The sequence below is a fragment of the Rhinichthys klamathensis genome, unplaced genomic scaffold, assembly GCF_029890125.1.
Source record: "Rhinichthys klamathensis goyatoka isolate OS25496 unplaced genomic scaffold, OSU_Roscu_1.1 h1tg000035l_1, whole genome shotgun sequence".
Lineage (NCBI taxonomy): Eukaryota > Metazoa > Chordata > Actinopteri > Cypriniformes > Leuciscidae > Rhinichthys > Rhinichthys klamathensis.
The window spans coordinates 6,977,830-7,002,677 of record NW_026606583.1 but is presented as its reverse complement, the minus strand read 5'-3'; the positions used below and the strand labels follow the sequence as shown (position 1 = coordinate 7,002,677).

Genomic DNA, 24,848 nt, shown 5'->3' with positions numbered 1-24,848 from the left:
ATAACACTAACCAACTGTTACCCAAGAGTTTTAACAATATGCAGTGACACAGATCTTGTAAAGCACATCTGTCAACTTAATATCGATATTGCACTGAAATAACTGAGAATTACGCTAGAAACATCACTTTATTTTTTGTAATAGGTCAGGTTTGTTCTTGGTCACAGGAGACACAAGTTACTACGAGGTGTAAACTGCAACGTGTCTCGCCCGACCACTTGTTATCAAACCACCTGAGATGGATCTCAGTAGCAGGTCTGTAGTCTTCTTCATGGATGCAGAGAGGAACTGGCTGTACTCAAGAAGAGTTACTGAGAATTGAAAAAAGGGCTAATCATTGCGCTGTAATTGTGGTATGGATTGAGGAGGGAAAGTGGAAGTAGATCGACAGCCGAGGAGGAGGTCTAATTTCACCAAGCCAATTAATGGGCATTGAGGGAAAATGTGATTCCATAGAGATCTATAGGGATAGCAGTAAAGCTATTGATTATGGTAGTTAATTTGAGTTTGGAAAAGGAGGGTGAAGTGAGGCTTGAAGTTCAGAGTGAATCCTGTGATTCAATCAGGGAAATCAACAACACAGTGATTCTCAAAAAAGACTCATAGATCTATTGTGAATAGGTCACGAAGAACAGGGTGAAAAGAAACCAATCCCTAATGACAATAATCAAATGCAACTGACCATATGATCATGCATAGTTAGGAAAATAAATACATTGATAATAGAGATGTGAATGTGAGTTCAACACCTATACTGCATGTGATGTAATAAAAACAAACATACAATGAATCCAGTGCAGCACGACTGATGAGCAAATTCCTCTAATATGCTGATTCTTTTCAGTGAATCAAAAACATACAGTGCGATTGGCGTAACTCAATTCCCAAAACGAGCAAATCGTATGAACTCAAAAAGACGGGTTACCCGTTTGAATCTGTCTGAAACACTGCCCTGTGTAGTTCACAGCATTAGCAGTGAGAGGATTTTTTCTACCCATTGAATCAGAATCAAATTGAAACTGGAAATGAATTGAATCAGGATGTTGTTAATAAGAATCAAATTGGGAAAAGTGCCTCTGTCTCAAGTAATAAAAAACATTTCAAAGTCACATATTACAGCATTGTGGATTATTGGAGTAAATGTTATCACATTTGTAACTTATTATCTGCTTTTTTATTATTGATTAAAAGAGTATCAGAGTGTGACATCATATCCTGTTCCCTATGTTTGTAATCTTGTAGTGTAAGTGCACTTTGAGGAATCAACAAGTTGTCTCTCAAATGCTCGCTGGCCCTTATCACAATTTGTTCACCGCTGGGCTCCAGCAGCACGAAATGACAAAGCGGCCTCAACAGACGACACATGCAGCCTTATGAAATCTCACTAAATCAGCTAAGCCACATCGGGGAGCTATATCTCTGACTCGGAGGTGAATTGAGTGCCTCCCTGCAAGTGTCGACGGAAGTTAATTGACAGCAGTGCACCTGACAGAAACAGAATTCAATCCGCGAAAACAAAGGCCTTGTGGCATTTTCAATCAAGATCTAGTGGTTGTTCAAGGGAGGCGTCTGCACACCTTCTCTATACTCACTGAGGCTGAACTGATGGAGGAGGGGTGGCACCGGACCCCCCGCCTCGCCCTGGGACGCTTAAATCAGGATGGGATTGATCTGTTAAAAAGGTCACTGCTCTCTTGCTGGGCTTTGTTCAAATCTGAAGAGTTGGATACAATCTGCCATTTTCTCCTTCTCTTCACCACTAGGTAATCAGACAAATGGAATGAGGGAGATAAAGAAGGAGAAAAAAAGAAAGAAAGAGGAAAGCAAAGACACTTGCGTTTGCCCTTTTTTCACTTTTATTGTATTATCATCAAGAATCACACTGAACATTTTGAAACAAGTAGAAAAATTTAAATAGTATTTTCTTGTAACAAGTACTTCAATAATCTTTAAACTAAAAAAAAAACTTTAAAAAAAACATTGTTTACAGTGCAGTGGACATCCGATATTAAATTATGAGAGGAGTTGGGGGGACATGATTAGAAAATGTGAGCTGGATTCAAAGTCACATTTCCCATATGAGCACCCCAACTCAATGTGTCAGGCCATGGCTATGACATCCCCAGGTATTTTGTTGTATTTTAAACATGAACCAAATATATGCAATGCTTATGCAATCTTAGGGCCCCATTTTACCGATCTAAGCGCAGGGCGCAAGTGCAGTCCGAATCCACTTAGTTTAACGACGGGAAAAATGGTCGACACGCCAGGCGCATGGTCTAAAAGGGTTGTCCCTATTCTCTTAATGTTTTGGGCGTAACGTGCAATAAACCAATCAGAGTCTCAACTCCCATTCTCTTTAAAAGCCAGTTGCGCTTGCGCCATGGCGGATTCGCTATTTACATGACGGCATTGCAAGCGGAAAGACTGAACGCTTCTCCAGAGAGCAAACGGATCTGCTCGTGCGCGAGGTTAAAGCAAGCAGACCATATACGGGACAAGCCGAATTCCACCATATCTTTAAGTACACAATAGTAATCTTTTACATTGTAATCCTTTTGTTTTTTAATTGTGCTGCTGTGCGCCCCTGTGTGTGAAATAAGCAGTGTACCCACGTTGTAGACCTGCCTATAGGCTCATGTTACTAATGCGTCCTTTAAATAACAAGGCTTTTGTTGGTCAATGGCGCAGTCTATTTCAGTTCCTCAAAATAGCACCAACGTGGCAACAATGCGCCTGAACAAGCCTCGTTTTCAGACCAGCAGCCCATGGGCGAACAGATGGGGGAAAAAGCATTTGCTATTTCAACAACGTGGCGCAGGACGTGAAAATGATAACCGCGTCAGGCTGAAACTAGCAAAAAACACTTGCTCCTGGCGCTGCATTGTGCCGGGTTTATGATAGGGTCCTTAGTTTCACGTCCTAATGCAATGCAACTTATCAAACCAGGTTTATTGCCTCTGGTGACATTTATGCAAAATATTATGTTGTTCTGCACATTTTGCGACATTTTCAAAGTGACATTAAAAGTGTGTTCAGTTTAAGCCAAAACCGATGACCCTGAATCTGCTTGTCATTACGTTGGTTGTTGTGCGTATTATGGCAGTCCGGAAATGAAATGTTCAGAGAGTGGTGCTAAAAGTTTAAAATAACCGACATTAAACCGATAGTGTTAAAAGCAAATGTGAGATAAAAATGCATTTGCTGAAGCAACCATGGCATTTTAACTTGCTTCTACAAGTCTTTGAGCTCTTTTATCGTGACTGGTGTTTCACGGGACCCGTATCACGAGTGCAAAGCTATACCAGGTGAGCGACCGAGCAAGTTTACTACATCAGAAAAGACACACATATAGAGCTGCTGATGTGATGCAACTTCAAAATGCATTAGTTTACAAGTCATGCACTATGGGAAAAGTGTTTTAAGGTCATAACACAGTAATGTGCAAGAAACTAAGTCTTTATGTAAACTAAGTCTTTAACCCCTTCGCTGTCACCCCCCTTTTTGAGAATGGGGGTTAAAATGCACTATTCAAACTTAAATGGTTGTAATTCAAGAATGCTTTGGAATATGGACCTAAGTTTGGTCTTGTTTTAAAGGAAACACTCAGATTATTGCTGAAATGAAAACACTTCAAATGAAAAAGTTATGGAAGTTTAAATTCACAGTAAATCAAATATACTGTACTATTTTATTTTATTTCATAAAAAACATATATTTTACAAAATATTTTTTACTATAAAATTACTATAAAATCAAAGCCATATATCTAACCAAGTTGTGTTCCAAATTTGAAGTTGATATCACAAAAATTGAAGTTCCCATGAGATTTTGTTTAGGCGTAGTACCAAAAATAGCCACCGGGTGACATACATTCCATTGAATTTAGTTGTATAAATTCTGCCTTAACAAATTAATAAATTTCTGTCCAAATATCAATTCTGTCACAAAATTTGGAACCTTGAGACTTACACCTTTCTGACAATATGTGTTTTGTCAGGATTAGAAAAGGTTTTGATCATAAATTATGAAATATAATGATGCCCAAAAGGGGAGGAGCCTGATAAAATAATTTAGAGTACCGTTTCTATGGTAACGCAACGTTCAATTTCAAAACGGTTTTCACAGGATGAATTCTGAGTTTGTAAGCTTTCAAATGATACCCAATTTATGATAACTACTAAAATATGTGATGTAATAAAAAAGGCGATAAAAAAGATATTATATTTTAGAGGATTATATATATATTATACTTTTTAGAGTATAATATTATATTATAATTTTTTATTGAAAAATACTAGATTATATGTTTTATTATGAACTTTTAGCATGAAAACCAAAGTTTCAATTATAAAAGGTGTGTGTGCGTCAACTTTTTGTGACAAAGGTCAGAACTCCTGTTATGATGCAGATTTTTTTGAGGTGCACTCTTTTCAAAATTTCATCGGTTACTCTTCTTACATAATTTGTAGCAAAAAAAACAGCAGTAAAATATCTATTTAGGAGTCTTAGACCTTTCCAACCATATATAGTTTGTCATAATTAGATTAGGATTTAATAGTAATATTGCGAAGTAAAGTTAGGCGTCCCGTATACGGGACGGTGACAGTTAAGGTAATCTGTGTGAAAGGGAATAAAAGTTGTTGGTGTTTTACTTCCACTAGTGTTCATTTCAACTGGAAACTGCAGTGAATTGCATGCATAGGAACGTTTTTTGGAGTTTTGCAGAAATGTACTGTAGGGAGAAGCACGTTTTTCTAATTAGTCTGTGTTGCAAGTATTGCATTTGCTATAGCTGACATAACAGTAAACTGCCTTACTCTATGCACCTTTAAAAAAAAATTAGGACAGAGCAGGCTTGCTGAACTAGTAAAACTGACATGTTTATAGCTAGTTACCTGAATAACACCACATCAGATTTCATGCTACACACATTTGCAACTAAATCTATCGCCTCGTCTGTACAGAGGTTTGTTATGGCCTCATGCTTCTGACCTAAGATGTATACACTGCAAACACAGCAAAAAAAAATACTGCCTGAAATTTGTATTAATTTAATGTAATACAGGGGAAAGTTGCATAGACACGTACCTTGACTAGGTCTACAAAAATGGAAATGTATTGAATCTTTCCAATCACAATTATCACCCAGAAAAAAAGAAGTACAGTTCCCTTAGCAGGGCATGTTGTCTTGTCACACTATGAAGCAAGCTTTCAAAAAGTGACCTGATTTGAAGAAAATACATCTATTTGAAATATGAAAGATTATCTAAGAAAAAAATAGCCATCTTCCATTTAGAAAGTCATTATGTGGCCATTTGGGTGACATGAAACTGTGAATACAGGTATGTTTTCATCGAATTATAAACCAAACTGACAAAGTGGAACGGATCCAAATATATCCTTTATAATAGAAGATCATTCATTGTATCATTTTTTTCACACCACAAAGGACATGATTTTCTTTCATCTATATTTACTGAACATATACCCGTTTCATTCTCAGTTCATGGTATATTTTCTCCATAACAGGACGGTTCTTAAATGCAAAAGAACCTGATTAGGTTCTCATGAATATGCAGAAAATGCATGAAAAATGGGATGAAACGGCGTTCATAAAGAGGCCTGACTTTCATTAGCAGAGATGAGATGCTCTGCAACACTGCTTACACTGGAGAATTACAAATCAGTCGGCAAAAACACACTGCAATTAATGCTGGGAGCGAATGTAGAAGACCTCCAAATTGGTAAAAACACTTTTCTGAGGCTCCTAAACAAGGTTTAGATTACTCTCTAACCATTCATCTTTTAGGTCGCTTTCTGGAATTAAATTGTTAAAAGTATTGGCTCCTAAGTATCTGCGGGTGGGAGAACATTATCTTTCTCCCTTCCCCCTCTTTTTATACAAATGACACTATACTGCCATTTTGTTTTCTGTAAACTTAAACTATAAGTCCAGACTCAGAAACGAATCATCCAATCTGGATGAAAGTGAACCTTAAATCAGAGCAGTGAGAGACATTAACATCACACACAGCAATAACAGAACCACTGAGTGACTCATATACACAACACCGCTGTCCTTTTCAGTAAAACTCCCACAATGCACTTGATTTCACAACAGATGAAAGTGCACGGATCGACTCTTCTTGATAAAGAATGCAGTCGTTTATAATGAGAACTCTTTTTTGTGTCTAAACCAACATTCAGACACATTTCATATTTGATAAATGATTGCAAACAAACACAAAATACACACAATCATTAAAATGGCATTCTGCTGTTCGAGCTTCTGGCACACCCTAGTGGACACATCCAACCGCAAATACACTGTATTTGGACACCCAAACTGCACATTTAAAAATGCATTATATAACAACATAGCACAAATGTAACAGTCTTTTCAAATAATACATTGTGTTATATTACCTTGGCATTAAATTACAGAAAACTACAACCCCATTTCCAGGAAATTGGGACATTTTGTAAAATGCAATAACATCAAGAATTTGTGATTTATTAATTATCTTGAACCTTTATTTAACCAACTAAAGTACAAAGAAAACATTTCCAATGTTTTCAAAGATCAGGTTAAAGGGATAGTTCACTTTGAAATACATTTTTGATATGTTTTAGCTTACCTCAAGGGCATCCAAGATGTAGGTGTCTTTGTTTCCGCAGTAGTTTCAATTTTGATATTTTTAGGTCAAACCGTTCTTGTCTGTCAGTCATATAATGCAGGTCTATGGTCACCACCTCAAAGAGCATGCACAGAGAAGTCCAAATTAAACATGATTTATTGACTCGTAAATGTAAGTACACATTGATGGCCTAAGACACGAAACGAGCAGTTTGTGTGAGAAAATGAACAGTATTTATATCGTTTTACCTCTTGTAAACACAGCCACGTCCAAGTGATCTGAGGGCGCCGGCGCTTCGGTCTTTTCCGGAAAGCGCCGGAAGTGATCTCTCGCACGTGTACGTCACTCATTGTTTACACAGAACAGAGATTGTAGGTAAGACAGCTAATTAAAATGGAACTAATTTGCGCTTATCCGGGATGTTTAAAAGAAAACAATAAAAATAAATAAAAAATTAAACAATTGTATGAGTGACGTACACGCGCGAGAGATCACTTCCGGCGCTTGCGCAGACCGAAGCGCCGGCGCCCTCAGATCACTTGGACGTGGCTGTGTTTACAAGAGGTAAAAACGATATAAATACTGTTGGTTTTCTCACACACACCGCTCGTTTCGTGTCTTAGGCCATCAATGTGTACTTACATTTACGAGTCATTAAATCATGTTTAATTTGGACTTCTCTGGTCATGCTCTTTGAGGTGGTGACCATAGACCTGCATTATATGACTGACAGACAAGAACGGTTTGACCTAAAAATATCAAAATTGAAACTACTGCGGAAACAAAGACACCTACATCTTGGATGCCCTTGAGGTAAGCTAAAACACACCAAAAATGAATTCCAAAGGGAACTATCCCTTTAATTGTATTTAGTATATATATAAAAAAAAAAATACGATTTTGATGGCTGCAACACAATCTGAAAAGATTACAGAATATCCAAGTTAAACTATTTTGAAACAGTCCACAATGAGCAGGTGAATTGGTCATAGATGAGGGTTAGCGTGTTTGGGCATAAAAGGAGAATCATGGCTCACCACTTTGTGTCAAATTTCATGAGAGAATTGTTAAACGATTCAAAAATCTCATTGCTCAAGGCAAGATTGCAAAGAATTTCGAAAAGATTCAGGGAATCCAGATCAATCTCAGTACATGTATGGCAAGGCAGGAGACTTCTGTTGAATGTGCGTGACCTTTGAGTCCTCTGCATGAGAAACCGTCACGCTGCTCTGTTAAATACAGCCACATCGGGTGTACTTTGGGAAACCGCTGTCACTTAACACAGTCTGGTGCTGCATCAAGATATGCAACTTAAATCTGTTACGCAAGGAAAAAGCCAGATCTATGCAGAGAAGCAGTCGAGTTCTCCGGCCCCGAGGTTATCATCTCAGATGGTCTAGAAGACAGTGGGAATATGTTCAGATGAGTCCACGTTTCCGCATGGTTTTGGGAAAAATGGACATCGAGTTCTCAATCCCAAAGACCAAAGGGACCATCCAGACTTTCATCAGTGACAGGTGCGAAAGCAAACATCTCTCATCGTCATCATCAGTGCAAACAGCATGGCTGACTTGCAAATGTGTGAAGGTACCACTGATGTGGAGGTGTGTACTGGGATTGTACAGAGAGATATCCCAGAGGAAAAATGTATTGCTCAGTGGTTGCTTTTCCTAAGCTCAGGAGACTTAGTTGTGATTCTCATCTCTCATTTTAGTATCAACAGCATTTCAGATGTTTCTCCTAAAATTTCTTAGGAGAAATAAAAATAGACACAAATGAGACGTGAGAAATATTTGAGAGAAAAAGAGTCAAAACTGAGATTGTGGAAGAAGGTTGCTGTAATCTCTTTCAAGACTTCAGAGGCTGCACATATACATATTATAGGAGAAAAAGTGTGTGAGGTTGTTGAGGTCTCTTCTAAACTTTAAAAGAGACAAACATGAGACCACTGGAGTCTTTAGTTCAGGAACAAAATCTGAGCACAGTGTGTGAGGTTGTTGAGGTCTCTTCTAAGTTTAAAGGAGACAAATGTGAGCGATCGCTTTCTCTAGCTGAAAAGAAAAATCTGAGCACAGTGTGTGAGGTTGTCGAGATCTTCTAAAACTTTAAACACAACTGTCCGTTATGAGAGTGTTAGAGTGTTTGCCTCAGGAGACAAGTGTGAGAAGCAGGATCTTAAAGAAGCCTCATTGTCTAGGAGAAACATTTGAGGTGTTAAAGAGATCCCGTTTTTGATTTTTTTTTGTTCTACTGCCATCAAGATGACATCTTTCTTGGGAAGTGTATGGTTATAAGAGGAAAACAATGTCAGGCCTCGTTCTGCACGTGCTACAATAGATGGCTTTCATAGACACTACACCTGCAGTCCAGATCTGTCTCCTCTTGAAGATGTACTGTCGGGCCCATCATGAAGACGAGAATCAGACGACGGCCACGGACTGTGGAGCAGCTGTCTTGCATGAGGTGAGATTGGGCAAAAATTCCACTTGCAAAACTGCAACAATTAGGATCCTCAATTCCCAAACGACTAAAAAGTGCAATAAAATGAAAGGTGATGTGACACAGTGGTAAACATGACTCTGTCTCAACTTTTTTTGGAGTGTGTTGAAGCCATCAAAATCAAAAAGTTGGTCTGTGAAAACATTGGAAATCTTTTCTTTGTACTTTGGTTAGTTACATAAAAATAAACTGAATAATATATATATATATATATATATATATATATTTTTTTTAAAGATTTATTTTTGCCGTTTTTGCCTTTTATTAAGAAGTGAGAAGAGAGAGAGGGGGACGGGATCGGGAAAGCTCCACGAGCCGGGACTCGAACTCGGGTCGCCCGAAGCACAACGGCTACATGTCGGCACACTAACCCACAAGGCTATCAGCGCCGACATTTTTTTTTAATTTGATTTTTTTATAAAAATGAACTAATGACAGATTCTTTATTTTATAGCATTTTACTAAATATCCCAACTTTTTTTTGGAAATGGGTTAGTAGTTAACGCTGATGTGAGAGTTTCTAATTCATCAGCTAATACGTTTTCCCTCTTCTGACCAACATAATTAATCCCTCAATATTTTTTTCCTCTTTTGGAAAGTCATAAAAATGCAATTGTCGATTGTTTTTTGGATTTGAAGCAAATGGGAGCGCAAAAATGATATTTGTTGTTGTATCCATTCACCACTATAGAAGTTCACCTAACTACGGCAACTTCCGTTTCTAAGAACCCTGGAAATGTGAAAGGGTAAATAAAAAAATAAATAAAATAATAAAATAAATAAATAAATAAATAAAAATGAAAATAAATAAATAAATAAAATAAAATAAAATAGGAGAATCTCAGGCTCTTCGCATGATGGTACTAAAATTTTAAACTTTCTGAACATTTCAGATATGCGATGGTGTCACCTAAGTACACCCCTATGCTGGCATTAGGAACTGTGGTATCATGACTGAGAGAGTCCGGTACCTGTGGCCACACCGAACACCTTCCTCGCGGACGGCAGAGCTCTGGAGGTCTGGTGGATGAGCAGCGGTGATGACGGCAGAGATCGGGACAATCCCTCCATGATACGGATGTGCTGCAGCCCCTCAGCCATGGAAAGCGGAGGCACAGCATAGTCCCCCTCAAAGGCACAGTCACTGTCTATACTGCCACCTACAGGATTGGTGGACACATGAGATGAAGAACGCATGTAATTAATCGGCAAAAAAAAAAAAAAACATTACAGTAGGGCAAGTATTAAGACTTGTTTAACCTTCTAAAGCGTGACATGAAATAATAGTCCGAAATATAATTTTTTTGAAACGGAACAATTTATTGAACCATATATATATATTTATATATATATATATATATATATATCAGTATTTAAAAAGTTTTATGTTATACGTCAGGCTTTTTTGGCTCGTATAGTGAAAATTCAGCGCTCATACTCAAAGAGGGACAAACACACTAAGTTTAATGGTGCAATGAAGGAATATTTAGCAGTGTGAAGTGCCCCTTTACGTCGCAACTAGGCTAAGTTGTAACATATGTACGGCACCTGAACCACGGCTTACCTTGTCCAGTGAAGTTGTGAAGGGTTTCCAAGCTGGTGCTCTGCAGGTCTACGGTATCCTCGTTCCCGCCATCTGCAGAGGAGGTGCGAGAGAAAGAGCAGAGCGATTGAGTACGAGGAGGAGGAGTGGGTCCCGCCTGAGTCTGTTCCAGCAGATACACACACTGCGCGTCCAGTAACCAGGTTCTAGTGTGCAAAACCCCTAAAAGAGTGCTTGCGCACAGACCCTCGACGCTCTTCCGCCTGGACCGCGACTTTCCCCTCACGGTGGCGAAGTGTGACACTGAAGGAAGCTTCCATTTTTTTATCTTCCCCATAACAGACCCTAAAGTTAGTCCGGTGTGCACTGATGGAAATGGACAGTAAATGATACGCTCCGGCGCATGTGCAGCATTGTGCAGGGAAACTGTTGTAGCCTGCTCCACTTTTGTGTGTATGAGAGGAGAGGGAATACAGTGGCTCTACTGTAAACGAGCGGTTCAATGATGGATTAGCATGGAGCTAACGATAGTAGGATCAATTACTTTAGGCCCCGGGGGACTGGAGAGGCCGGTCTGGACTATTAGGACACGAGTATTGTACGTCAATGAGCATTACATTCTTCTCAGTGGAACACACCTCTTTATAGATTTTGATCTGACGCACAAAGTAAACTTATCATATAGGGGATCTCATAAGAGCAAATATTAAGTGAAGCAACAAAAGCACTGAGTTGGTCTTTGTAATAGTTCTGTTGCTCTCGTGAAACGTAAAGTGATACGGTGCTTATTCGAATCATCCTTGAAACTCTAAGTAGTCTTTCAGGAATTACAAATGAAGCCGCAGATGAAACTAAAATGATAAAATGAGATGCAAAGCAAAATAAAACCTTCAACACGGAGCTCATCAGAGCGGGTGGAAAGATCAACCTAATCGAAATGTGAATAATAGCCGCCTGAGGGTCAAGCACTGTACCATGGCATACATGTGCAATGTAGGCCAGTGCTGGCCTGGCTGATAACAACAACAACAACCTTGTTTCCCAGAGTCCAGGCTTGTGTTTAATCCTTTGATTTAGGTGAAAAATTCTGGGTACAACTTGTATGGTGCAGGTCATATTGAATCCCTATTGGATTCAATAAAAATTATATATCACACAGAAAAAAAATCAGGTAAAAAAGGAAACCTTTAAGACTAATAATTCTCACACAGAGAACAAATGGTATTAAACAAACAACTATATTGTTAAAAAAAATTAAATAGGAATTATTTAAAAAAAAAGCAAAAAGCATGGAAAAGCACTTTTTGTGTGCTTACCCAGAGACTATTTATATAGAGACATGCCACTTCATCAATCCTTAAAACCCGTAACGCCAAAGATGGCGGTTGTATGCACATGCCCCGCCCCTCCCGCTGGAAAGCCAATCGTCTGCTTTTAACAGTCAAGCCGGGAAACATTTAAGCCTATCGTCTGGTTCCACTGACGCATGCGCACAGTTGAGGTTTGCAACAGCGCAAAATACGTTACTGTTTGAAAAGGCGGCAGATTTGATATGCAGTGTATGTGTGAGTTGTGTAAATATCAGACATCAGAAGTCTCCCGCAGATTGATAGCGGCTCCCTGATGCCCGCAAATTAGTTCAAATCTCCCGGAATCTAGAGCGAGCAAGCAAGAGCTCACACACACTGTGCTTCAAACTGTGTAGCGCGCGCACGACCGAGGGAGAGAACCCTTGCGCATGCGTAGTAAAAGTATAACCTGTGGGGAAAAAGGCGTTTTAAACCTTATTTTGGTGCAAAGTCATCAAACTTTTTCAGCGATTTTTATTTTACTGCAGTTTCTATACAAGCAGTTTTTATGTCCCGGTGGCAAATTTTTTTTTTGCAGGATGGTAGGGGAAGACTCATGAATATTCATTAAGGAAGTCATCCCTGATTGGTCTTAACCCCAGTGACGGGTAGGTTTAGGGGCGGGGTTAGGAGTAGAACCCCAGTGACGGGTAGGTTTAGGGGCGGGGTTAGGAGTAGAACCCCAGTGACGGGTAGGTTTAGGGGCGGGGTTAGGAGTAGAACCCCAGTGACGGTTAGGTTTAGGGGCGGGGTTAGGAGTAGAACCCCAGTGACGGGTAGGTTTAGGGGCGGGGTTAGGAGTAGAACCCCAGTGACGGTTAGGTTTAGGGGTGGGGTTAGGAGTAGAACCCCAGTGACGGGTAGGTTTAGGGGCGGGGTTAGGAGTAGAACCCCAGTGACGGGTAGGTTTAGGGCCGGGGTTAGGAGTAGAACCCCAGTGGCGGGTAGGTTTAGGGGCGGGGTTAGGAGTAGAACCCCAGTGACGGGTAGGTTTAGGGGCGGGGTTAGGAGTAGAACCCCAGTGACGGGTAGGTTTAGGGGCGGGGTTAGGAGTAGAACCCTAGTGACGGGTAGGTTTAGGGGCGGGGTTAGGAGTAGAACCCCAGTGGCGGGTAGGTTTAGGGGCGGGGTTAGGAGTAGAACCCCAGTGACGGGTAGGTTTAGGGGCGGGGTTAGGAGTAGAACCCCAGTGACGGGTAGGTTTAGGGGTGGGGTTAGGAGTAGAACCCTAGTGACGGGTAGGTTTAGGGGCGGGGTTAGGAGTAGAACCCCAGTGACGGGTAGGTTTAGGGGCGGGGTTAGGGGTAGGTCATCAGACCCCCAGTGACGGTTAGGGGAATGAATATTCATGAGTCTTCCCCTACCATCCTGCACAAAAAAAATTCGCCTCCCGGTGACCAGTAAATTAGCCTGGCATGCCAGACCTACATCAAGATGTTAGGTCTGGGAACTCATCATTGACAGGGCTCAATCTGATGGGCGGGATAAACGGTTGTCTTTCAAATTCTCTCAGCACGCAATTGGATAGCGCTACAACCAATCAGAGCAACGAAGAAGGGGACGTAGTCAGCGGAGCAAGTTGATATATTAAACTTTTACCGTATCCAGTCCATAGCTGTCAACATTGAACATTGAAAATAAGGGAGATTTCCAGGAATCCATCCCCAAAATAAGGGATTTTTTTTGTTTTTTACACGACCCACAAACTTTAAAAATAAAACACTAATCATTAAAAGTCTAAAGAGTTTATAACTAGCCTATGTGTGAGAGAGAAAGAGACAGTATGTGTGTGTGTGTGTGTGTGTGTGTGTGTGTGAGTTGGTTTATGTGATTTATGAGGACACAAATTTGTATAATGACATGTGTATTACACTGGTATTACAACTTATGGGTGGTTTATGAGGACATTTCAAAAGTCCTCATAAATCAAATAGCTTAAAAAACATGAAAAACAATGTTTTATTAAAAAATAAAAAATGCTGCATGTCTCCTGTGATGGGTAGGTTTAGGAATAGGGGCAGTGTAGAGGGATAGAATATATAGTTTTTACGGTATAAAAACCATTACGCCTATGGAGAGTCCTCATAATGCTGTTGCACCAACATGTGTGTGTGTGTGTGTGTGTGTGTGTGTGTGTGTGTGTGTGTGTGTGTGTGTGTGTGTGTGTGTGTGTGTGTGTGTGTGTGTGTGTGTGTGTGTGTGTGAGAGAGAAAGAGTCATTAAAACATTTTTTGTCATTAAAATAATAATATCATAGAGAATGTTTAAATACTAATATCAGCTTACGAGGGAAACGGAGGCGGAGTAGTGGTGCTTCGGAGTGCTGGAGATGATTCGGAGGTCCTTTACCGATCAGAGCGCGCGCTGACAAGGAGTAAATAAAGCCTTTATACTCGACGCGTCCGCACGAGTGCGGCAAAAATGACAAGTTGATCGTTTCGCCACAGCTTTTTTGTAACAGCGCGCGCGGCGCCGCATCCGAGGATGAATGACTTCAAACCGAATATGTCCGAGCTTGCTCTGACCGTCGCAACTCTGCCGTCATTGTGTTAAGGCCGCCCACCAACTCTATACACGATGTGATTGGCCTGACCAGTTTTTGGTTTTTCCAGCTAAAACGTCTATGGAGAGTTGCTAGACCACACTGGCAGCGAAATGATTTTTGCTGCCGCTAGGGTGCGTCTAGATTTCTAGGCTACAGTAAAACTGCAGTTCTGACTCTCTGCCCATTCATTTAGGTCTTGTTAGTCCGAAATAGCTGCCCGGAGGCGTTGCCAAGATGGCGGCCGAGTGGCATGACTTGCCTAAAAGGACTTTGGCTTACCCGAAGCTCAAACATTAGAGTTTAAAAACAGTGATATCATGGGCTCGAATATCCTGCAAAATTACTGTATGAAGTGATAAAAATATATTTCGGGGTTATTATAATTAACTGAGAGTAAAACTAAAACTATAAGAAAAAATACAGTTTTGTTGCTTTAAATAAAATAAAATAAACTGAAGCTGGAAATAACTAAAACTGAAATAAAAACTAATAAAAAAAATATAGACATTTTAAAAACAAAAACTGAAAAAACAACAACAAAATTACTAAAACTTTAACCAAAATGAAAATGCAAAATATAATTAATAAAAACTATAATAGTATCTAAATGATACTAACATAACTGATGCCTTCAACGCTACTGTACTTTTTTCAGATAAAAGCGTGTCAAATGCATAAATGTAAATATGCTGAGGGTAGGTGACAAACTAACATAAAAAAGTTCCAAAATACATTTTATTATTTTGAGTCTCACTTCTGCCTTCAACCAGATGTTTTTAAGCACATAAGGCGTCGCATCATCAACCAATCGCTTAACTCCAATCAACACAGGAACGTGCAATTATCTCAAACAAGAGGAATAACCATGATTAGAAGATCATTTCATCTTAAATGTACTAAGTGAGACATAACAAGCCTAGCAAAGCAAGCAACAATGGCTTAAACTAATGAAGTCAAAGTTTGAAAGTCTTCAGAAAACCCATTTGGTAACAGTCTTTATTTTCGCAATTCTGTTTGGTGACTCTAATGATGCAGAAATTACACACTTCAGCTTTAACTAAGCAACCACAGAGGGACGTCTGAATGCTCCACAGACCACATGAAAGCACAGACATATCTCTACTGCCAACTTTCCATTATCCAATGCTAAATTAGCTTCAGCCATTGTGTGTACAATTGGTGATCACTTGCCTCTCATTTCCTTAAGGAAATTGCTGTCTTGTTACAGCACATCAAACAGGGATTTACTGTCACAACAATCACATTTCCATTAAGAAGCGAGCCGGGGAGGTGAGAGGGTGATGAAGACGTACATTTATTTTAATAAGGAAATAAGACAAGAATTAATCACAGCAGTAAACAATCAGCAACATTAACACAATCACCAGTGCTCAACAGGCCCAGACTATCGTGAGCTCATATCAAGAATCACTTCACAGTGATGGTTATATGATCCACTCATTATGTTCAGATGCTCAAAGTTCAGGTTGATTGGTTTTGGTCTCTTACTGAGATGCCTACTGTACACGTTTGTATCTTTCATTAGAGTGGAAACGATTTTACGCAATGTGATGACTGGAGGCTACATTTGAGATTCGGCTGACTGAGCTTTATTACGGGTCCGAGAAGTGAAGCTGCGGTCAACCATTTTTAAGCTGTTGGGTTGAAATCATTAGAGCAGGTGTATGTATTATTCATTCATATTCATTCTGGAATATACAGTGCTGGGCAGAATTATTTGCCCCCTTGGTTAAAATGATCAAAGATGGCTGTAAAAAATAAATTGCATTGTTTATCCTTTTGATATTTTATTTTTCAAAAATGCAAAAATCTAACCTTTTATTGAAGTAAAATAATTGAAAGTTGGGGGGGGGGGGGGGAAATCACATTATGAAATAAATGTTTTTTTTGTCCAAAATACATTGGGAACAATTATTTGCCCCCTTTTATTAAATACTTTTTGCAACCTCCTTTTTCCAAGATAACATTGTCTTCTATAATGCCGGATGAGTTTGGAGAACACCTGACCAGAGATCAGAGACCATTCCTCCATTCAGAAGCTCTCCAGATCCTCCAGATTCCCAGATCCATGTTGGCGCTTCTCCTCTTCAGTTCAGCCACTCATCTTCTACACGGTTCAGGTCAGGGACTGGGATGGCCATTGCAGATACTTAGTGACACATTTTTGTTTTGATTTTGATGTTTGTTTTTGGATCACTGTCCTGTTGAAGATCCAAACATGGCCCGTTATAAGATTTCTAGCAGAGGTTGTCAGGTTTTGATTTTTTATCTGTTGGTATTTGATCGAATCCATGATGCCATGTATCTGAACAAGATATCCAGGACCTCTGGTAGAAAATTTGGCCCACAGCCTTAAATATAAAGCAGAGTATTTCATTTTACACATGGGGTACTTTTTTTTATCCCTGTACACTTTAAAAAATGCTGGGTTGTTTCAACCCAAATATGGGTCAAATATGGATAAACCCAAATGTTGGGTTAAAAATGTAGTTAAAAAATTTACAGTTGAAAGGGAAAGTTGAAGTTGGGTTAAAAATTGAAATTACATTTTTAACCCAACATTTGGGTTTGTCCATATTTAACCCAAATTTGGGTTGAAACAACCCAGCATTTTTTAGAGTGTATGAACCAAACCCAACTTAAGTGTTTGCTGCCAACACTTAAGTTGCTGCTTCTTAATTGTGTCTATCTGAAAAGGATAGTTCACTCAAAAATGAATGTTTTTTTTTATAACTTTCATTTTTATTAAATTTTCACATGTATATCAACAAAATAAAATAATACAGTAAATGATACATAAATCAAAATAACAATAGTAATAACACTTACAATCTAACAATCTGTCTGGAGATGATGCAAAAATGAATGTTTAAACTGTTTTTTGTCCATTCAAAGAAAGTCAGTGGGGTCCAAAACAACATTGGACCATTGGACTTTCATTTTATGAAAAAAAAAAAAAAAGCGAGATTTCTTAAAATATTTTCTTTTGTGTTCTGCAGAAGAAAGTCGTACAGGTGGAATGACATTTCACAATTGTAATTTTTGGGTGAACTATCTCTTTAAGCCAATGAGTCTGAACTGTGCTTTGAAATTCTGCATATTGTCACTGGATATTATTCCAAGGTCTATATTGTCTTTGTAAGTCGGTAAGTTATGTAACATCTTTGCATTTAATATCCTACTCCTTTCTGTTCTGTTTGGCTCCATATATTGCTGCTTGCAGCTATATTCATAAATGATAATGCAAGGCTCTTATGCAAGGAACCTATTTGCAGACTATTCAACACCATCGTCTCTGAACATCTTTTGGACAAAATGATCCAGCTCTCTGTGTCCTGCACAGCCCGTCAGCGGATCACTAACTTTCAGACAGACAGCAGATAGTGTGACTAGGGAAACAGTCATCAATGAGTCTGTCCTATTCACCTCTATAACTGTCTGGTTTGGTTCAGCCTCTAAATCAGGCATAAAATGTCTGCAATAGACAGTCCGGACGGCTGAAGGGATAATTGGTGCACTCCTGCCCTCCCTCCAAGACTTATACACCTCCAGATGGAGAAAAAGGACATCCAGGCACACGAATCATCATCATCTCTAACAGTTAGTACAGTTTTACAGTGTAATGTTCTCCCTGCCATTATGCAATAAAGATTATGTAAATAAATATTTATACTAATGCAAAACACTAGAATTACTAAATTGTGTAGCTGAGGGGCTGAAGTGTACAGTGAACAGACCAGTGAATAAAATGACCTGGTGAGAGTAATGACACTTCATTTTCATGTATATTAACCGACATTAACCACAGCTATTTTAGGCCAGCCTTAAAGGTGAAGTATCTTTTTATGTTCAAATACATTCTCTTAGGCCAGTTTATTGTTCATAGACTATATTCATGGGTTTATCTCCCCCAAAAGCGTAAACATTGAGCCTCTCAGGCATCATCAAAACCTTGAAAGCAGTCTGCTCAGATCTGTCAATCACTTTCCAGCTCAACCTATAGAGACAGAGCGCATTTAGGCCACGCCCACACCGGGGAGACAATCCGACCGTCTCCATTGACTTAGTATTGCGTGAAGCTGCCTCCTATAACAAAAAACAAAACAATGTCTAATAGCTGCTATGTGACAAGGTTTACAGCAAACAAGTTAAAAAAACAAGAAGTAAGTTTTTATAAGCTGTCAACCCCAAAAAACGGGTTGCCCACTGGAGGGGAACGTAATCGGCGACAGGCATAGCTTAGCTTACAGAAATATAATATATAAAACTGACATTTGGATGTTTAACTTACAAGTGACAAAATGTTTACTCCACACGTAGTGTATTTTTAGTGCATACTGAGTGCCAGGATCTCACAATTTACCCATTCTTCCAGCTGATGCTTCACGTCCAATTGCCTGTATCCACTTTTGTCTCCTTAAAGGCTGGCTTTTATGGTTCGGTAGCTTATAAAAATGTAGTTTTGGGTTTTTTAGCTTGCTGCTGTACACCCTGTCATAGCAGCTATTAGACATTGTTTTGTTTTTTGTTATAGGAGGCAGCTTCACACAATACAAAGTCAAGGGAGACGGTTGGATTGTCCCCTCGGTGTGGGCGTGGCCTAAATGCGCTCTGTCTCTATAGGTTGAGCTGGAAAGTGATTGACAGATCTGAGCAGACTGCTTTCAAGGTTTTGATGATGCCTGAGAGGCTCAATGTTTACGCTTTTGGGGGAGATAAACCCATGAATATAGTCTATGAACAATAAACTGGCCTAAGAGAATGTATTTGAACATAAAAAGATACTTCACCTTTAAGGCTGGCCTAAAATAGCTGTGGTTAATGTCGGTTAATATACATGAAAATGAAGTGTCATTACTCTCACCAGGTCATTTTATTCACTGGTCTGTTCACTGTACACTTCAGCCCCTCAGCTACACAATTTAGTAATTTTGGTGTATTGCATTAGTATAAATATTTATTTACATAATCTTTATTGCATAATGGCAGGGAGAACATTCGTGGTTTTCAGATTATGACGCGTGTCGCTCTGTCTCTATGAATGGGAGAAATTGCAAAGTGCAATATGCCGGAATAAGCTCCGCCTCCTAAATAAAAGAGCCAATCGGTAAAGTCATTGAGTCACTGCAGCTGCCTTTAGAAGCGCGGATGGGAGGGAAATGACTTGCCTTGGCTTAAAGGGACTTTGGTGGGATCATGACTGACGTGTTACATTGGAAAAGATATTCAGCTTCGACGAGCAAAAGGGCCGTTTGCAAGATTGTTTGGAAAATATGTTGTATTTTTGTAATAGCACTAGGTCACAGAAACTGCATACCGGTACTTCACCTTTAAGTTTTTATCTGTCATTCCTCAAAACAGCCCAGAAAACAACAACTCCATCTGTGTGAAGTCAGAGAGGTAAAAGCCAGCTGTGCATGGCACTGAATAGTCTGTTTTCAGTGCGTCAAGCTTTCAGGGTTTATCATCTTTCCACTTAAATGTTCAAAAGATGTCCTGCCGTCTGAGCCAATGAGTGATGGCGTAATTTGCAGATGCTTTGCTTTAAAATTATTAAAAAGAAATATGACTTGATGAATTGTGAAAAGCCTTTTTGAATTAATTTGATTCGTTCAGCTTAACCCATTTGTGCCCAAATTTTTCTGAAATATAGTGCATATAGTCGTGCATAGTCGTGTTAATAATGTCCTATGTGAACATGTTCTGCATTTATTTTCCCCATGTTTTTTTTTTTCTCTTCTTGAAAATCGTATTTGAATGTGACAAAAATGTTGTATGCACCCCCTCAATGTTAAATATGAATAGGAGGAGAACATTTGGCATCTATCTCAAAATAACTGCTTTCAACAGATCAATCTTTATTCATAAACAAATTTATTGTGTATAAAAGTCAAAGAACGTTTGATGCGAACCCAAAAAAGCGGAATCTAGCTTATAATGTCTTGAATATGAAAACACAACAAACAACAAATCCATTTGTCTTAAACCTTGTGCGCTGTTTGGGGTCTTTTTGACCCACATTTCTAACTTTCATTTATGGGGATAACATGGATATGCCCATCTTTTGGAAAATGCCGTTTTAAAAGTAACAAATTATCACTTTAACCAGATGGCTGCAGAGCTCCACTATTTGCTATTTGACTAAATGAAAGACATATTTTCACAAGTTTTTCCAGTTGTATTCATATCTACATATTATGAAATCACAATTATAACAATAAAAGTTACTTTTTATCGAAGTTTAGGCATTTTTTGTACTGGAAAAAAAAATCTGTTTTTCAATAATGTTATATTATGATTAGAAACAAATGATTTTTGTCAATGGACAAAATTCATCCTCAAAATCAGAAAGAACACACATAGACAGAAATTTTGTGGCACACTTCACACAATTTTTAGAATTATGTGAAAAACAGATGTTTGAAATAAATGATAAACTCTAAAGACTCCAACTTTTCTCTTTGTAACATCTTGATCAGGTTTGATTCTAATTATAATGTAATATTATTGAAAAACAGATTTTTTTTTCAGTACAAAAACTGCTAAACTTTGACAAAAAGTAACTTTTATTGTTATAATTATGATTTCATAATATGTACTGTAGATATGCATATATCAAAAATGTAATTTGTTACAAAATGTTACCAATTACATTTGTACAAAATTTGTTACAAAATTACATTTTGTTGCCTGGGGTCTCTGAGACCACAAACAGCCCGACTGTAAACCTCAAATGAACAGCGCACAAGGGTTAAAGTGGTAGAGTGCAGAACAAAGTGCAGCCATAACAGGGCATTGTGTAACAAAAAGTTAAAAGAAAATAAATAAATACAAATAAATAGAATGAAGAAATTTTTTGTATATATATAACAAACAAATGACAAAATGGAAAAAAACTAAAATAACAGTGCATACAGACAGTACTTATGAACAGTAGAGATGTCATTAAAAGGGTAAAGTTATGTTTATGCACTAAACAAGTCCAATAACCTAAAATTATTAACCTATTAACACAGTATACCCCATTTCCCCATGATATATGTACTTACAAGGCATTTGCCCACCGGCAACTATAGTTGCCGCTTGGACTTTTGACTAAGTATACAAAAAACTATAGATCTATCATAAGATTTGTTTTGTTTGGAGGATTCTAGAGACCTTCATGATTATGTAGATATATATGTCAACAAAAAATACTTATTAATATGAAAATGAGCTTTCTTTGGGAGGGTTTGCCTTCGCCATGCTTCCTGGAAGTAGGGGTAGGAAGTTGACAGCCTCATGTGACAGGAAGGAAGTGAATACCTTTTTTTTCTTTTCTTGAAATCCTTTATTTGGTTGTTTCCTTGCATGGCATTGAGACATACAACATGGATAACATCTAGAAAAATACTTACAAAAGGAAAATGACAACTATACACTGCGGCAACTATAGTTGCCGGTGGGCTTAAATGGGTTAACTGTCTATGGCCACTAGTAAAACTTCTAAAGTTTGGGTAAGTACGTTTAAAAAAAAAAGAGTATTTTAAAGAAGTCTCTAATACTCACCAAAGTTGCATGTATATGATCAATAAGAACAGCACTATTGTGAAATATTATTGTCATTTAAAATGAACGGTTTTCTATTTAATGTTCAGCAGCCATTACCCCAGTCTTCAGTGTCACATGTGCTTTTGTTGGGCTGCTTGATATTTTTTTCATGATTCAAAAGAACAGCATTACCTGTTACCTTGGTATTTGAATGTGTCCTTGCTGAATAAAAGTATTGATTTAATCATTAATTTGACTGACCCTGAAAGTTTTTCAGTGATCTGCGCTCCTGTAAACCAAAACAAATTTCTTTTGATTAGGATGTTTTTATCCGTCAGGATCATTTCTAACGCTTACTCAACATGCAGATATTAACATGTTTGTTTTCTGTCCACATTACCTCAGTTCCTGTACTGTAGACGTTTGTGCAGAGGTACATACAGTACAGTATGTATAACAGCAGAAAGTGTTTTTGAGTACACTCACTTTAAAGTGAACAGATGTACTTGAATGAATCATCACTGATAGAGCAATAACACAGACATCTGTTAAGACAAGAGCACATTTATCTACATTCACATTAGTCATCCTCTCTCGCTCACATATTCCCATTTATTAAAGCACATTTACAGAAAATGAAGCTTTCTGTAGAAGTATGCATTAATCGAGCGCTCAGACACTTTTCTCATTTCACAGAATTACAGATTCTTCGGTGAAATTTTGTCTGATTTATGTTTTGAAAAGCTCTTAAATGCTATACGTCCTACTTAACAGAATCTGAAATAGCACTAAATTATCAGCAACAGGACTCAGAAACCAGTCAGTGGGGAACCAGTCAGAAAATATTTTTAGAAAATGTAATTAATATATTTTAATATTTTGCACAGCAAAAATTTGCAACAGTAAAATACTATTACTCAGTTAAAATTTCACGTTGAATTCAATTTACTTACAGTTCTTTGTAATAAATTGCGAGTTTATGGAGTGAAAATAGTTTCTACAAAATACAAATCAGTGTAGTTAATTCTATCATGACTCCTTTGTCAAATATTACATTCTGTAGCTTCTTTAAAGTAATAATTGTCATCTCCAGTTTGACGAGTATCCTTGATCAGAAAAAGATTTGAAGCATTACTTCGACACCCAGTATAATATTTATAATGTTAACATCATGTCTACTTCTTTCACGTGTTCATTTCTTTTCTTTCACAGCTGTCTTTCAGATTCACAGCCTCAATATCCAGGAAAGCGGCAACTATTTCATTATTCACAGGTAGAGGCCAATTAGAAGGCTATTGTGCTCTCGTTACATTCGTCCTGCTCTTTTTGTTTGTGCAATGTTGCTGAATACTCCTGCAAACAACATTTTAATTTAGTTTTTCATTTGGGCTAATTATATTTTCAGAAATAAAACAATGCAACATTAGAATGATTCAATTGGAGTTTAACTAGAATTCAATTGTAGTGTGCACTATTTACAGCAATAATCACACAGAAATGTAAAGCTTTTGCATTTTGCATCTACAAAGTTTGTGAAACATTCATGTCTTCTGACCAGCAACATGGCTCAATGATGTGAAATACTGTATTAGCGTCTATGATAAAGAAAAAAAATACATGTGTATATACTGTATACACAAAAGGATTATTAGGAACACCTGTTCAATTTCTCATTAATGCAATTATCTAATCAACCAATAACATGGCAGTTGCTTCAATGCATTTAGGGGTGTGGTCCTGGTCAAGACAATCTCCTGAACTCCAAACTGAATGTCAGAATGGGAAAGAAAGGTGATTTAAGCAATTTTGAGCGTGGCATGGTTGTTGGTGCCAGACGGACCGGTCTGAGTATTTCACAATCTGCTCAGTTACTGGGATTTTCACCCACAACCATTTCTAGGGTTTACAAAGAATGGTGTGAAAAGGGAAAAACATCCAGTATGCGGCAGTCATGTGGGCGAAAATGCCTTGTTGATGCTAGAGGTCAGAGGAGAATGGGCCGACTGATTCAAGCTGATAGAAGAGCAACTTTGACTGAAATAACCACTCGTTACAACCGAGGTATGCAGCAAAGCATTTGTGAAGCCACAACACGCACAACCTTGAGGCGGATGGGCTACAACAGCAGAAGACCCCACCGGGTACCACTCATCTCCACTACAAATAGGAAAAAGAGGCTACAATTTGCAAGAGCTCACCAAAATTGCACAGTTGAAGACTGGAAAAATATTGCCTGGTCTGATGAGTCTCGATTTCTGTTGAGACATTCAGATGGTAGAGTCAGAATTTGGCATAAACAGAATGAGAACATGGATCCATCATGCCTTGTTACCACTGTGCAGGCTGGTGGTGGTGGTGTAATGGTGTGGGGGATGTTTTCTTGGCACACTTTAGGCCCCTTAGTGCCAATTGGGCATCGTTTAAATGCCACGGCCTACCTGAGCATTGTTTCTGACCATGTCCATCCCTTTATGGCCACCATGTCCCCATCCTCTGATGGCTAACTCCAGCAGGATAATGCACCATGTCACAAAGCTAGAATCATTTCAAATTGGTTTCTTGAACATGACAATGAGTTCACTGTACTAAAATGGCCCCCACAGTCACCAGATCTCAACCCAATAGAGCATCTTTGGGATGTGGTGGAACGGGGGCTTCGTGCCCTGGATGTGCATCCCACAAATCTCCATCAACTGCAAGATGCTATCCTATCAATATGG

The 24,848-nt window shown here is 38.6% G+C and overlaps 1 protein-coding gene across 7 annotated transcripts in view; it reads right to left on the bottom strand.

Moving 5' to 3' along the window:
- Positions 1-24,848, bottom strand: part of tanc2b (tetratricopeptide repeat, ankyrin repeat and coiled-coil containing 2b) — a 144,385-nt gene that overhangs the window by 97,584 nt on the left and 21,953 nt on the right. For 6 of the 7 annotated variants that reach the window (XM_056246053.1, XM_056246056.1, XM_056246054.1 and 3 more), the window contains exons 2-3: positions 10,705-10,776; positions 10,112-10,300 (exon numbers count right to left, since the gene is read on the bottom strand). The exons of the other annotated variant lie outside the window; for it this stretch is intronic. In XM_056246053.1, coding sequence (XP_056102028.1) covers positions 10,112-10,300; positions 10,705-10,776 — 261 coding nt within the window. The remainder of the gene's footprint in view (positions 1-10,111; positions 10,301-10,704; positions 10,777-24,848) is intronic. 7 annotated transcript variants of the gene reach the window in all.